Source organism: Halichoerus grypus, chromosome 13, assembly GCF_964656455.1.
Source record: "Halichoerus grypus chromosome 13, mHalGry1.hap1.1, whole genome shotgun sequence".
Taxonomy (NCBI): Eukaryota; Metazoa; Chordata; class Mammalia; order Carnivora; family Phocidae; genus Halichoerus; species Halichoerus grypus.
Window position 1 is genome coordinate 70,718,962 of NC_135724.1, and position 16,993 is coordinate 70,735,954.

Genomic DNA, 16,993 nt, shown 5'->3' on the forward strand with positions numbered 1-16,993 from the left:
GTCACTGTTAACCTGTGGATCTGGTACTTACTGTAACTCTAACTCAGCCTCCAGAGCGCACCGAGGAGGCTCAGGCTTCTCCAATCCAGCTGGAGGCCCCAGCTCGGCCAGCAGAGCGCCCCGAGGAGGCTGGGCCCACCCCAGTCCAGCTGGAGGCGCCAGCTAGGCCAGCAGAGCACCCCGAGGAGGCTGGGCCCACTCCAGTCCAGCTAGAGGCCCCGGTTCAGCCACTAGAGCTCCCCGAGGAGGCTGGGCCCACCCCAGCCCAGCCGGAGCCCCCGGCTCAGCCAGCAGAGCGCCCCGAGGAGGCTGGGCCCACCCCAGCCCAGCCGGAGGCCCCGGCTCGGCCAGCAGAGCGCCCCGAGGAGGCTGGGCCCACCCGAGCCCAGCTGGAGGCCCCGGCTCGGCCTGCAGAGCGCCCCGAGGAGGCTGGACCTAGTCCAGTCCAACAGGAGGCCCCAACTCTAGTTCCAGAGTTTCCTATGGAGTATCTATTTCAAACTTCAGTAAGTGATGAGGTGATAAGTCAACCTATAAGCCACTATCCAACTTAGAGTTCAAGAAGAGGCAAAACTAACTTATGTTGTTTACAGCTGCCATATGATAGGTAAAACTACATTTAAAAAGAGAGGAAATTAGGGGTGCCTGGGTGGCTCAGTTGGTTAAGCATCCAACCTTGACTTGGGCTCAGGTCATGATCTCAGGGTTGTGGGACAGGGCTCTTTGTAATTGAACTCTAACTCTATATAAATGGAATCATATTATATGTATTATTTTCTGCGTTGCTTCTTTCATTCAACATTATCTTGTAAATTCATTATATTGTTGCATGTAGCTGAGGTTGGTTCATTTCAATGCCTAGTATTGCATGTCTTGCTACATGTGGCTACTGAATACTTGGGAGTAGCTAGTGTGACTGAGGAGCTGAATGTTTAATTTAGTTAATTTCAATTATTTTAAAATTTAAATTAAAAAACTGATACTCAACAGTTATTAGAAAATGTTTAAATATGTTTGCAACAATGTGGGTATGTGATGTTAGCTTTTCAACTGTAAATTTTATGAAATCTAAATAGAGTCAAGTATTTCTGATAAAAAAAATTAGTAACCAAATTGAGATTTCAACTCCCCACTCTGTGGGGAGTCTGCTAGAGATTCTCTCTCTCCCTCTCCCTCTGCCCCTCCCTCTGTCTTTCAAATTAATAAATCTTTAAAAAAATAAAAAAAACCAAAAAGCAAGGAAATTGTTATTAAAGTCAGCATAGTGGTTACTTCTGGGGAATCAGAGAGAGGGTTGTGATTGGAAGGGGCACACTGGGGGCTTCTGGGATGCAGGCAGGGCTTTTTCTTGACATGAATGGTGTTACATGGGTATTTGCTTGATAATTATTAAACTGAACATTTATTAATGAACATTGTTTTAGTTCTCAAAAATAGTTTTTAGTCGGGGAGAAAAAAAACGAACGGCTTTCTCTGCCACACTGCTATAGTTGTGTATGGGGCTTCCGAATAGAATTTGGGAAAAGAGAGGAGGAAATGGCAGTTCTGCCAGGGTTGTTGGCACCCAGAGCTGGGTTCTAGCAGAGACTTTGTGATCCAGAGAGTAGGCATTAAATATGCATTTTGGTGCAAAGAGTAGATAGGGGTGTGTGTGTGTGTATGACAGAGAGAGAGAGAGAGAGGGAGAGAGAGATGGAGAGAGATGGACACAAAGGAGTACATGAAAAGAAGGATTTGAATGGAAACAGAGCAGAGATCAGTACTCCTAAATTAAATAAGAATTAGTGTATTTACGGGGCACCATTACCCAAGTTTCCCCTCCCATATGGAAGTTAATCCTAGGTAGTAAATAGTTGTAGTTATTTTGCATTTTGATGCAAAAATAACCTTTTCATTTTTCAGAATTCTCAGTGAAAATTATTTGACCGAATTACATAAGGACTCATTTGAAGGCCTACTATCCCTCCAGTATTTGTAAGTTAATTAATCATTTATTATGACTTTTTAGTTATCTATAAAATAAATATGGGGTTCAAATTAGATAATCGCGACAATTTCTTCTAACAATAAAATTCTACAGTTCTGTAAGTCTGTAGGGCCCCAACCCATCTCTAGCATTAAATGTCTTCTATGCGTTTTCAGTTTTTTTAACTTTATATACAAGATATAGACAGAAAAAGACCCTACAGTTATAGAGCAAAAGGGGTAATGAGGTCTGAGCAATTATGGACACCCATATGCACCTTGTTTCCTACGTGTTCATATACCATCTGCTTACATTTATATTTAGTTTATGGCTCATGGATCAAATCCCGCCCATGGTCTGTCTTTATACAGCCTATGAGTTAAGAATGATTTTTACATTCTTAAAGGGCTATAAAAGAGAAAAGAAGAGAAAGAGAAGAATATGCAACAGAAACGGCATGTGGCCTGCAAAGCCCAACATATTTACTATCTGGCTTTTACAGAAAAGGTTTTAAAAGTTGGTTTAATAAAATGAGAGGAATTAAAGTTAACCTCAAATTATCACCTACAGGACAAGAAAATATAGAACACTTAGATTAATTTGAATGCCATTAACCCAGAATTTTTTTAAAATTTAAGCTCAATTAAATATTTAAATATTAAATATTTAACTAAGCAGGTAAATTATGTAAGCAGTATTATCAAGTACATATTAAGTTACCAAGAGAACAGATTAAGGATTTCAGTGTGGGAATTCTTAGACCAATATTAAAAATAGATGTTTAAAATGATGGTTAAGGGGTGCCTGGCTGGCTCAGTTGGTAGAGCAAGCGACTCTGGATCTCGGGGTTGTAGGTTCAAAACCCACATTGGGTATAGAGATTACTTGAGAAAAATAAACTCTTCTTAAAAAAAAGTAAAATAAGGGGCTCCTGGGTGGCTCAGTCGGTTAAGCATCTGCCTTCGGCTCAGGTCATGATCCCAGGACCCTGAGATCGAGTCCCTATCGAGCTCCTTGCTCAGCGGGGAGCCTGCTTCTCCCTCTGCCTGCCGCTACCTCAGCTTGTGCGTTCATACATTCTCTCTCTCACAAATAAATAAATAAAATCTTTAAAAAATAAAATAAAATGATGGTTAAGTGGTATAGTTAGAAATGTTTACGCTAAAGAAACATATCAGAAATGCCCTAACTTCACAAATTACAAAATAAAATCTCTCCAGCCTCATTGTAAAGAAGGAAATGCTTGCATGGTATTTCTATGGATTTAGACATACAGGGATACTATATTCTTTGTTATGAAGGTTCAATTTTTATTCTTTTTTTAATTTTTTAAAAAGATTTTATTTATTTGTTTGACAGTGAGAGAGAGAGCATGAGCAGGGGGGAGGAGCAAGGAGAGAGGACTCCCCACTGAGCAGGGAGCCTGATGCGGGACCACGCAATCCCAGGACCCCGGGATCATGACCTGAGCCGTAGTCAGACGCTTAACCAACTGAGCCACCCATATGCCTGGTTCAATTTTTCTTCTTTGTCCATGGCATCCAGAGCTGTGTATGTCATTAATCCTTATTAATGATGCTCTTTAGCAAATAGATTCTTCTTGTAAATGTAGAAGGTTTAAGGGTAGTGGGTAAAAAGAGCCTGATATGATATTAAGAATAGTCTTTTAAATGATCAAACCTTCCAAGTCTTAGGAAACAGCCACCCTTGTATTGGTCTTCTTGGATACCTCTGCCATCTGGACTCCAAACCTTACAAACACAGGTTGGAAAAAAACAAATGAGATAAACTGCTCAATGGATTAGGTCCTTCATTACTTCTACTGTGAAATACTTTGTAAACCAATTACTTCATGTTAGCTGAAGTATTCTCATTCATTTAAAAAAATGTCAATGGAAAGCTAATATGACATGTACTGTGCCCAGTATCATAGGCTCACAGATGGTTAAGACAGGCTTCTGACCCTTGTAGGAACTCATGATCTCACAAGGAAAATAAACAGAATCTCAAGCCATAATGTGTAAAGCACTAAGCGGACAAGGTGCCGGAGAGGTGCAGAAGAGGGAGCCATAAAGTCATAAAACTACATTTCTTTTAAAACAGTCATTTTGCTTCTGCTACTCATTACCCAGCTATTTGTTTATTTTATAAATATTTGAGTTTATGTCCCTGTGTCAGTTTTAAACATGGTAGGCAATGCAGATGAACACAACTAGTCCATAGTTTCAAGGAGTTTATGCTCAGTGGACATGGGATGCCAAAATAAGTATATTAAAAAGAAATTGGGGTGCCTGCCTGGCTGAGTCGGTAGAGCATGTGACTCTTGATCTTGGGATCATGAGTTCAAGCCCCAGGTTGGGCATGGAGCCTACTTAAAATTTTTTTTAAAAAGAAGAAGGAGGAGGAGGAGGAGGAGAAGGAGAAGGAGAAATGGATATGGGCAATGAGAGATAGAAGTTGTTTTTGGAACACAGATGAGGGAAAAAAGACTTCACGTTGGATCAGGGAAGCTACTAGAGCAATGCTGTTTGAACAGGACCTTGAAGAGCTATTGGGTATCATCAGACGGACATCTTGGGAAGAATAAGCTTGCAAAGGAGAATGGGAGAAAGGCCAAATGCAGGAATATCTTGTACCTGTAGAGTAGGAGGTTGGAGCCAGATCTTCTAGGATTTTGAAGGCCATGGATAACATGCCAAGCTACTGGGTTATCACTGCAGTGCTCCAGGACGGACTTTAGCCTACAGCAGAGTCACCTGGAGGGCTTGTCGGAACACAGTTACTGATTACAGACTGCTCAGTCCACAGTAGGGCTGAGAATTTGCATCTTGATTAAGTTCCCAAGTGATGCTGGTATTCGAGAACCACTTCGGGAGAATGAATCTGGTAACTGTGTGTAGGATGGATCAGAAAGGGAGAGACTGGATATGGCAATGCCCATCAGAAGACTAGGTGGAAAGTGAGGAACTAAGCTGGGATGGAGTGGAAGTAAGAGGGTCAGCTATAATCAAGAATGGGTGTTTTCAAATAAAAATCCAGTACCATGTGGTTTTTATTGTTGTCTCACTACCTGTAACTGAAGCAGTTAATAAATTCATGGACTATTAAGGCAGTGTGTGACCAAAAATGAATTTCTATTAATATGACAATATAATTCTGAGTTAGTTCAAAGTTATGTATTGATTAGAGGAGTGATTTCCTTTCAAGTTAAATGAAAGGATATCTTTTATTTCTTCTGCTATTGAATTGGCCTAGAAAAATAGAACTAAACCAAGAAGTTGTGCTAATAAAATGAGAATATCCCTTTTAATATTAGAAATTATAATTATAGGGGCGCCTGGGTGGCACAATTGGTTGAGCATCTGACTCTTGGTTTCAGCTCAGGTCATGATCTCAGGGTCCCGAAATGGAGCCCCGCACTGGGCTCTGTGCTCAGTGCGGGGTCTGCTTGGGATTCTCTCTCCCTCTCCCTCTGCCCCTCCTACTTGTGCTCTCGCTCGCTCGCTCGCTCACTCTCTTTCTCTGAAATAAATAAATAAATAAATCTTTTGAAAAAAGAAATTATTGTATGTGGAGATAAAAGCTTTGACCTCATAATCTAGAAATTGATGAGACCACAAAAGATCCTCTAATCAATTCTTCTGCTCTCAGGAGAGATTCCTTCCAAGATCTATCAAGATCTATAGTTGTGGATTTTATTTATGAAGATCTTGAAGGTGAGACTCTTTTAAGAGAGGTGAGGACAGAGTAAGTAGAGTTAGGGGCTCTGGAAGGTTCAAAAAACAATTCCTGAGATTCAGAGTTTAGGCAAAAGCTACTTATTCAATACTATCATCCTACTCATTAGATATCTAATAGATAATTGAGGCAATATTTTCCTTTTACTTTTCCTAGAGAGTTATCCTGCAATAAAATACAATCTATTGAAAGACGTACATTTGAACCACTACCTTTCTTGCAGTTTATGTAAGTTACAAATATAATTTCATTATACTTGGAATTTTTGTTAAACTTAATTGTAAGCCTCTTTGTTATAATCATTTTGAAATATGATTGAAATTTTATTAGTAGAAAGCTACTAAAATTATGTAGCAAATCTTTTCTGTCTGTAGCAAAGATTAGTGTGAGAATTTTATATAGATCAGACTGAATCATTCTAGAGCAGTGGTTCTCAACCGGGGTCATTTTGCACCCGGGTGACATTTGGCACTGTCTGGAAACGTTTATGGTTGTCAGACTGTAGATGAACTACTGGCATCTCGTGGGCAGAGGCTGCTAAACACCCCACAATGCGCAGGACCGCCCCTCCTAACAAAGACGATCCAACCATAGATGTCAATAATGCTGATGTTGTGAAACATTTTCCTAGAGAAATAAAGATTACTTGACACAAGTATTTATAGAACACTGACTGATTTGTATCTAATGCACCACATGTATAAACATGAAAGTATAAATCTTTCGTGCAAGTTTTTTTCAAAAAGTAAGTATCTTCCATAGTGAGATTTCTTCAGTGTATGGAGAGAGTATTGAGATTATGTTTCATCATATATAAATTGGAATCACTGCCAAAGGATAAATGTTCTGAAAGAATATCTTTTGTTCTTCTTTTGCTTGTGTCTTTTTTTTTTTTTTTTTTTTTTTTTTTTTTTAGAAATCTTGGTTGCAATTTACTCACAGAACTGAGCTTTGGAACATTTCAGGCCTGGCATGGAATGCAGTTTTTACACAAAGTGTAAGTGAAATAGAAAATGAATACATGTAAAAAAAAATAACTATGTGTAAAAACATCATACAGTTAATGGTTCGGTGGGTATAATAAGCCTAGTATGAACTCTGAAAAGTATGTCTTAAAATCTATTCATTTTTTCAAATGAGGAAACTAAGGTACAAAGAGGCCAAGAGACTTGTCTGTCTCATAAATGGCACACTCTGCTTTCTCTAGTACTCAGCTTTGGTGTGGGCAATAAAAGACCCCAAGCAAATAACACCCAAATCAGCATTATCCTGGGACTCCATGACAATGATGCTTCTCCAATAGGTGCGTGGTCCTTGAAATTCCACTTTTGAATTTAACTTTGATTCCTGCTCATGTGCAAAGTTCCTAACTGCTTCAATACATGCAAAATAAAGCTTCAAAGAACTAAGTTTAGCACAGAGTTCTCCGGGGAGCAAAAGTGTGTGTCCTTCCTCAGCCATCAGCTTCTTTTAAATGGTAAAGCAGAAAGAACTCCTGAAAACTTACCACAGGACACTTCTCTCCCCAGTCACCCAGAGCAAAAAGTATATACCTCTGAAGTAAATGATCTGGGGGCAATAGCAAGGTATGGAAAGGTATGGAGGTATGGAAAAAGATGTGTTTCTGTTAAGTTGGAGTGTGAAAAACGTTCATGAAGAGAATACATTGCTGTAGCCTAATTTCATATGCTTTCTTTCCTGGCTGTTCTTCAGTAAGAAGCGTGTTATTCCCTTTCAGCTGGAAAATTCCGTGATTTCTCTGTGACATAGCAAGTCATAAGTGGGTATGTTCAATGGCCTGAGTGGGATTTTAGACACAAGGTGAAGATCCTCCTCTAAACCTGACTTTGGAAAAGACTATCTTACCTGTCTCGTGGTTCAGAAATACAATTTCACACAGTTTATTTTAGAATAGATGAAGGTGTTGAGGGTGTGTCTGGAGCTGAGTAACTGTTGCCACCGACGTCCATCTGCAGTGGCCTCCTCTCTCCTCTCATTAATTTGCTGATGCCTCACTTGGGGAAGGAGTCCTCAGGGTCAGTTTTTTGTTTTGCCAGCACACCAGAGAACAGGCTCATTGGGTTTCTCCACCAAGAGGTATACCGTCTCAGACTGACCACCTTTACTAAGCACTCTCTAACACCAGGAGTCTCTTACGAGAGTCTGAATTTCATTATAGTTAGGTGGGCAACATAGGAAGAAATCGGGTGGAATCAGTTGATAAAAATTAATGGATTCACTGAAAAACATTCACTGAGTGCCATGCCCACCATATGTTGACACTGTACTAAGTACTGGGGGTGCAAAGAAGAACGGGACAGGGACTGCCCCCAAGAAACTTTCATACCAGAAGGAGGAAGATGGGTGTTGAGGGGAAGGCACACGGGAGTCCTCGGGCATCTGTACAGCAGGGTCCCAAGGTGGGGGGGTGACAAAGTAGGCAATGGGTTGCGGGATAGGAAAGATTCGTAACGGATGAGGCAACAACTTGTTTGTGTTGAGTTTCTGCGTGCATCTTAAATGACAGAAAAAGGTAATTAAAGAACCAGAGCTAGCTGGCGTTGAAAATCAATTCATACACATGTCACATGATTTGAATAGAGCTGCACTACTGAAACTAATTCACGGTTCCTTCCGAAAGAAATCACAGTATAGTAAGTGTGTACTGGGGGCGAGGCTCCTTCTTTGTTTGGAGCCACATTTTTCTAATAGACAAAGCTAGTCTGCTTCGGGAAATGTTTGCCATAGTGAGATAATAGACTTTACTGCATCTCTTTTCAAAGGCAAGTTGCCAAGGGAAGGAGCTACCTATAGTCATGTTATTACCTATGTGACATATTACCGGGGTGTTTATAAGTTGAAACGATACTTTCTCTGGCATTAACTTAGTTTGTAAAACTTAGAGGCCCCAGCTGAGGTGGATTTATCTTGAACTTACGCTTCAGGGCTCCTTGCTTACACAGGCCCCTTCCAAGGTCTTGGGAGAGGGTCCTAGCAATTTTTTGTATTCATAATTTTGCATGTTTTATTAGACAGGATTTCCCAAAGTAGATGAGGTTCAGGCCCCACAAGATCCTTGATTTACCCCTGGGTTTCAGATAACTATAACTCAGTAAGTTTCTTGAATGAAGCCTCTAAGTTATTGATAAACACAGAGTGAACTAGTTAGCAGTGTGGTAAAGTCTATTTTGAGTGGGCATGGCACTCGGTGAATGTTTTTCAGTGAATCCATTAATTTTTATCAACTGATTCCACCCGATTTCTTCCTACGTTGCCCACCTAACTATAATGAAATTCAGACTCTCGTAAGAGACTCTTGGTGTTAGAGAGTGCTTAGTAAAGGTGGTGAGTTTGAGACGTTATACCTCTTGGTGGAGAAACCCAATGAGCCTGTTCTCTGGTGTGCTGGCAAAACAAAAAACTGAAATCCACCTCAAAGACATTCCAAGAGCTTATTAATAAGGTACCACTTTCAGGGTTTTTTGTTACATTTTGTTTTAATAAGGTACCGCTTTTTGAATGGTAGTAATAATCATATCTCTTTCAGATGAAATCAGGAATGAAATATATTATGGAAAACCAGCAGTGGTTGATAATCCTAAATGTTAAGTATACTTTTTTTTCTGACTTGAAAGTGCTTCTCCTTCATTCACCTACAGAGGTCCAGACTGATGGCTTATTTTTTAAAATTCTTTTAGTCACTTCATTGGTTCTAACAATACAAGCTCCATGATTTTAGAAACTGAAGGACTCTGCAATGTAGAAGGGCTCTACCTGATCCACGTAGAGCACATCCACATGCTGGCTTGTCTGTGGTGCATCAGTGTTGTGCCAAGAACATAAGCACTAAGAGAGAATGAGGAAAATCTAAGCCTTATCCCTACTGAATTATTTATCCCACTATTGAGAATACCATTGAGGTAGTTGTGGCCACAATGTGAAGGCAAATCGAGCTGCAGTCACAGAGACACCCTAATGCTCCCCCGTCATCCAGCGTCGGTTTCCTTTAGATGGCTGTGTGCACACACAAGTTTATACACTGCAGGGTATCATCATCACTTTTTGCTATGTACTGGAAATCCTGGCAGCTTCTTCTCCGATTCAGAAAGGCAGAAACATTCAGGATGAAAATAATAACTCGGGTCTGTCCTTTGAGGGAACTTCGGGTGGCTGTTTTATTATTTTCTATTTGTAATAGTTCAAAAGGTTTGAGATAGTCCTACCCAGCAACTACCATACTTTTCTTCTCCCAGCCGCATCCCTTCTTCCCACATATCTTACAACATATCTTCTTTCTCTTGGAAGCAGAGTAGTTCTTCCTCTGCGCCTTAACATTTCTTTATGACCTATCTCTAGTAGGCACTTACTGTGTTTCAGGCACTAGGCTAGGGACCTTTACGTATTGTACAAGCAAGAGAGTGTGCCCAACACTCTCAGATAGTGCCTGGCACATAGAAAATGCTCAATACATGCTCTCTCACACTGTATCTCATTTTCATGTTTCCAACAGCTCTTGCAATGTAGATATCGTTATCCCCACTTTGGGGATGAGGAAATTGAAACTCGGAGACGTTGGGTCACTTGCCTAGATTCACACTGTTAACAAGTGGCAGAACCGCCTAGGAGCTTTGCAAGTAAGGCAACTCCACATTCCCTTGGACTAGGAGCTGAATGATGACTATTTGGCATTTTGTGCATTGTCTCTTGGAGTTGGTTTCTAACTGGAATAGGACTTTTTGGGGAAGAGAGCTCCTTTTCCCCATGACAGTCGCATGCTTCTGGAGCTCCTGGCCATGCCACCTCTGGGCATCCCCAGATTTTCTGCTCACTGCCCAGTGCAAATGTAACATCATTATTACTAGGCACCTACTCTGTGCCCAGCCTTATGTGAGGTGCTTTGCACGTGCTCTTTCATTTAATCCTCAAATTGCCTTATGAAGTAAATGGTGCAAAGTGAGACTCAGAGATGTTTGTTACTCCAGTCACTTCACCAGGATGTGACAGCCAGAATTCAAACCTAGGTCTTCCTGATTCCAGAGGCCCTTGCTTCTTCTGCTGTTCCTCACTGCCAGGAACTCTTCTTCAAAGCTATTCTCAGAACTTTGATTAAAATATAGGCCCACAATTTCAGATCCTTTAGACTTCGCCCTCCCCTCCCACCCGAGAAAGGATTTACGTCATGAAATTAGATGTCTTGTATTGAGGAGCTTCACATGGGGAGTCATGTTCTCGTGGCTCATGGACCTATGTAGATGAATAGAGGAAAGGGGTTACTCCATCCCCAAGTACTTCAAACATACTGGAACAGGTTCTAGGTCACTCTGCTTACTTCTTGGACTGCCTTCCTCCAAAGAGCCAGTTTTCCCTGCCTGCCTTGGGATTCTAGCATAGATAGTTTGGAGTTGGTCCTATTTTAAATTTATTTTCACTGCGTGCTTTGGACATTTTTTCAGCTAAACCTGTTAGGATTTCAGTACATTCAGGACAGTGATGACATGCTTCAGTCCTCAATTCTTCTCTGTCTCCTCAGTTAATAGAAAAGAAACGTAGCCCATCTGTCTGGACCTGTATAGAAGAATTTGGAGAAAAAAAAATAACAGGTAAGAAATGTTCCCTTATTTTGTGAGCTACCTTTAATCTGTCCCGTTGTTCTACAGCAAAAGGCTTTTGCAAAAATACTTGAGTTTTCCTCTTCAAGTAAGGTATATTTTTAAAAATCATTTAGAAGCCCGTGAATATCAAAAAGCTGATGGACTAGGAGTCAGCACACCTTTTATCGGTAAAATGAGGGAATTGAACTGAAAGGGAAATGGTCTCTAGTGTGATGTCCTCAGTGCATCTAAAACCATTCGTTTTGTGATCTGTAGAAAAAGGTTACTGTGGAGTCCCCCACATGTAAACTGTTGGATCAGTTCTCATTCTGTCCTCCCCCCAGGCACAGCTTTCATGAAGAAAAGACAGCACAAAAGACAGGAGGAGGAAATAGGATAACTTAGAGTGGCCCTATATTTTGGTTTCACTAGGGATAAACGCAGGATGTTAATCTCAGTAGGACAAGGGCTGTCTGGTTAAGAGGAAACACTGAGCTGATGGATACAAGGCCATGGGTGAGCACCCAGGAAAGAGTGGAGGGTTAGAGAACTGAGATAATTTGGGGGGAAGGATAACTAATTGCTAAATTGTTTTGGCTACATAATGCCTTATAGTCATTTTTAAAACAGAGAAAGATACACAAGTGGAGGAACTCACTTGCACAGAGCCCACCAATGAGCTTATAGATTTTAATGCCAATTTTTTTTTCAGAGCAAAGGACATTCAAAGCCTCAAAGTTGAGGAACTGTGCTTAACCAGACATGTGACACTCACATTCTTCCTCTTTATAACTAGTGTTACAAATCCAACATGTTAATGGTACTGAAAAAAATCTAGGAGAATGGGCTAGAATAAGAAGACTAGGGGAGTTTCCAAGGCAAGAACAAAAATGCATGGTTCTTCCCACCCCCCAGCCCCCACCCCCACCCCCCCCGCTGCCCCCTCAACCCCCACCCCCACCCAGAAAAAGCATGGCTCCCAGCCTCACCATTGGCACCCTCTGACCTCCGTTGTGGAAGAGTCTGAGTCTTTACTCCTCTTTTCTCCACCTACCAACATATTTGGTCTTCTGACAACTGGTGCTCTATTTATCACAATATGGTTCTTTTTTTTAATGGAGATATAATCCACATAATATAATATACAACATTATAAAGTATACAGTCCAATAGTATACTTTGACAGACAATAGTCAGCATTAATGCCAGGGTATTTCCATCAGCCCCGAAAAGAAATACCATACCCATCACCTGTGACTCCCCATTCTCCCTTCCTCCCAGGCCCTGGCAACAACTAATTTACCTTCTGTCCCTGTAGATTTGGACATTTCATAGAAATGTGTGTCTAGCTTCTTTCACACAGCATGTTAGCTTCGAGGTTTATCCATGTTGTAGCATGTCTCAGTACTTCATTCGTTTTTAAGGCTGGATAATATTCCCTTGTATACATACATCACATTTTGTTCATTCCTCAGTTATGAGACATTTGGATTGTTTCCACTTTTTGGCTATTATCAATAATGCTGCTATGAGTATTCACATACAAGTTTTTGTGTGGACACATGTTTTTAATTCTCTCGGGTACATACCTAGAAGTGGAATTGCTGGGTGATGTGGTAACTGTATGTTTAACCCTTTTGAGGAACTGCCAAACTGTTTTCCACAGGTGACTACACCATTTTATGTTTCCACCAATGTATGAAGGTTCCAGTTTCTCCATAATCTTGCTACCACTTATCGTTGTCTGTTTGTTTGGTTATAGCCATCTTAGTGAGTGTAAAGTAATATCTCATTATAGCCTTGATTTGTACTTGCCTAATGACTTAAGACATCAAACATCTTTTCATGTGCTTATTGGCCATTTGTGTATTTTCTTTGGAGAAACATCTCTTCAAATCCTTTGCCCATTTAAAAATTTGATTATTTGTCTTTTTATTGAGTTGTAAGAGTTCTTTATATTCTGGATATTCTGCATACTAGACTTTTATCAGACATATGATTTGTAAATGTTCTCTCCCATTCTGTGAGTTGTCTTTCACTTTTGTGATAATGTCCTTTGAAGCACAAAAGTCTGTTTTTTTATAAAGTCCAATTTATTTATTTTTCCTTTGGTTATTTGTGCTTTTGGTGTCATGTCGAAGAAGCTGTTGCTTGATCCAAGGTCAGAAAGATTCCTAGTTTTATAACTTGAGCTCTTGCATTTAGGTAGTTGGTCCATTTCGAGTTAATTTTTATATATGGTATGAAGTGTAAGAATCCAACTACATTATTCTGTATGTGGGTATACAGTTGTCCCAGCACCACTTGAAGAGACCAGTCTTCCCACAATGAATTGTTTTGGCATCCTTGTTGAAAATTAATAGACCATAAATGTGAGTATTTATTCCTGGACAGTCAGTTCTGTTCCATCGATTTATATGTCTATTCTTTTTTTTTTAAAGATTTTATTTATTTATTTGACAGAGAGACACAGCGAGAGAGGGAACACAAGCAGGGGGAGTGGGAGAGGGAGAAGCAGGCTTCCCGCTGAGCAGGGAGCCCGATGCGGGGCTCGATCCCAGGACCCTGGGACCATGACCTGAGCCGAAGGCAGACGCTTAACGACTGAGCCACCCAGGCGCCCCTGTATGTCTATTCTTATGCCAGTATCCCACTATGATTACTGTAGCTTTGAATTGGGTTTTGAAACCAGGGCACATGAGTCTTTCCACTTTGTTCTTCCTTATCAAGATCGTTTTGGCTATTCTGGGTCCCTTGATTTGACGTATGAATTTTAGAATTAACTTGTCAATTTCTGGAAAGAAGTCAGCTGCGATTTGGATAGGGAATGTGCTGAAACCATAGTTCAGTTTGGGGCATAGTGCCATTTTAACAATATTTTCTTCTAATCCATGAACGTGGCGTATCTTTCCATTTATTTTGATGTTCTTTAATTTCTTTCAACAATGTTTTATAGTTTTCAGTGTAGTCTTGTACTTCTTTGGTTAATTTTTTCCTAAGTATTTTATTCTTTTTAATATTGTTATACATGGAATTGTTTTCTTAATTTCATTTTGGACTACTCATTGCTAGTGTATAGAAATACAGCTAATTTTTACACATTGATCTTGTATCCTGCAACCTTGCTGACCCCATGTATTAGTGCTAAGTTTTTTCCTATATTCCTAGGAATATGTCTTGTGGTCTTCTGGTTTCCCAGGAATATGTTGAAGCATTTCAAAGTCTCTGTGGACATCTTATTTCTCAGTTTTTTCCTTTTAAGATTTTTGGTTAGGCTATTTTTTTGTCCCGCCTGTTAATCCATTGCCTCACACGACCACCAGGATAAAACATTTACCTGTAATTGTTTTTGAAAAATGCCCCTTGAGAAGAAGAGGCTTTTAGCATTGTGCAGCTCTCAGTGAGGTCAAAGACAAGCTTTTCAAGCGAGGTTTTCCAGGGAACCCACTATACAGGTAAAACAATGACAGTTCTTTGAAAATGAGGCTTTAAAAGAGCCAAACTGTGGAAAGAGCCGAGATGCCCTTCAACAGATGAATGGATAAAGAAGATGTGGTCCACATATACAATGGAATATTACTCAGCCATCAGAAAAGATGAATACCCAACTTTTACATCAACATGGATGGGACTGGAGGAGATTATGCTAAGTGAAATAAGTCAAGCAGAGAAAGTCAATTATCATATGGTTTCACTTATTTGTGGAACATAAGGAATAACATGGAGGACATTAGGAGAAGGAAGGGAAAAATGGGGGCGGGGGGGAATTGGAGGGAGAGATGAACCATGAGAGACTATGGACTCTGAGAAACAAACAGGGTTTTAGAGGGGAGGGGGGAGGGGGGATTGGTTAGCCCGGTGATGGGTATTAAGGAGGGCACGTACTGCATGGAGCACTGGGTGTTATACGAAAACGATGGATCGTGGATCACCACATCAAAAACCAATAATGTATTGTATGGTGACTAACATAACATAATAAAATTAAAAAAAAGAAAATGAGGCTTTAAGGAACTCCAGCTCCATTTTGCTCCCCTGGGATGTGGGCTATTTTTCAAGGCGACCATCAGGATAGAGAGCAGAGGTCTAGGACAAGTTAAAACAACAGAGCTCACTGTTCTTAGAGAAATTAGTTTTTATTTAATAAATGCTCTCTGGGTTGCTGCAAGCCCATTGGTTAAATTTTCCAAACTTCTAACAAGGTTAATTCTGACCATTTTTGCCAGTTTTTGTCATTGTTGTTGTTGCTTTTATGAGAGATGAATTTTCAGATGTCCTCACTTTCCCATTTTAGCTGATTTGCCTATAACATGGTTTTTTAAATCTCTAAAGTCTCAATGACCATTGGCTAATTAAACACTTAATCATGTGAGATGATTGGAGAAAAGGAATAAAAATAGAAAATGTATTTCTCAGAGAAGCTCTCCCAGATGGAGAGATGAAGTTCAACAAAGTATTTCTATATTTAGTGCTCTCAAAGTTAAGTTTAAGGTAACAGCTATTTTGAAATCCCCTTTTCTTCATACGAGTTAAACACAGGCTTTGAAGTCAAAACTGATTTCAAATTCCAGCTCTGCTTCTGACTCTCTTGACAATCTAGGACAAATTACATAACCTCTCTGTACCTCAGTTTCCTCATTTGTAAAACGGGGTAATGATCATATCTATCACATAAGGTTATTGTGAGGATTAAATGTGAAATGCTGATCACAGATGCCTTACAGTCCAATAGTATTGGTTGTGATGATTATCTTTCTAATATTTGGCAAAAGTACAGTAATGATTCTTGAGTATAGTCAGCCTCAAGGAAGATTTTCTTTTCTTTCTTCCTATTTCTTTTACCTTTTTTGTTTTTAAAGCATTGAGAAGAAAATGTATTCAACATTTTGGAATAAAAACTTGTGTCAAAGAATGAAAAAATGTTATTTATTTATTCGACAAACATTCATTAAATAACTAGTAAATAACAAGCACTATGTCAGGCACAGGGACAATGACAATCAAGTATGGTCCCTGCCCTCAAGGAGCCGACAGTCCAGGAGACTGACAAGGAAACAGGTGATTACATGCCATGACAAAGGCTGTGATACAAGGATACACGGAACATGTGGCGGGAGTATAGCTTTCACCAGTTCCTCCTACATTTAGCCCCTATTGTTTGGCTCCAAAACTGAGGAATTGGTCCTCTTTTTGTCTTTCACTGCGTGGTTTAAACTGTGGAATTTTTTTAATTTCTAGAGATAAGAGAAAAACACCTTAAATCATGGAGGACACTAGAAATGGTATTTCCTACAGAGCCAGGGCTTCCTACTAGTGTAGTCACTTCTGGGGTTTTCAACCTGAAAAGTTCTTTGGCATAGTTTTTCTTTGCCGTCCACTTAAAAAAAATGTTTTTTCTCTTTCCCGCTTTATCATTCAGAGACCTGGGTAGTTCCCAAAGGAAGACTGCTTTACAGATTTATAGGCAAAGGCAGAAAATGATTACTTTTAACCTTCCAGTCCCATCCCAAAAAAATGAACATAAACTTTCATGGTAGTTATTGAAAATGCAGATAATTTTAATTCCATTGCATTTTTCAGAATTCTCGATCGTAACCCTCTGACAACTGTTGAAAATTCATATCTTTTTAAATTGCCGGCATTAAAATATTTGTAAGTATTACAACAATCTCATGGCTCATGAGATGATTTCTGCTGT

The 16,993-nt window shown here is 39.9% G+C and overlaps 1 protein-coding gene across 1 annotated transcript in view; it reads left to right on the forward strand.

The window, feature by feature from the left end:
- Positions 1-16,993, forward strand: part of LOC144379749 (leucine-rich repeat-containing protein 37B-like) — a 216,432-nt gene that overhangs the window by 183,976 nt on the left and 15,463 nt on the right. The window contains exons 7-10 of the mRNA XM_078060106.1: positions 1,903-1,974; positions 5,861-5,932; positions 6,621-6,701; positions 16,876-16,947. Of these exons, the coding sequence (XP_077916232.1) occupies positions 1,903-1,974; positions 5,861-5,932; positions 6,621-6,701; positions 16,876-16,947 (297 nt within the window). The remainder of the gene's footprint in view (positions 1-1,902; positions 1,975-5,860; positions 5,933-6,620; positions 6,702-16,875; positions 16,948-16,993) is intronic.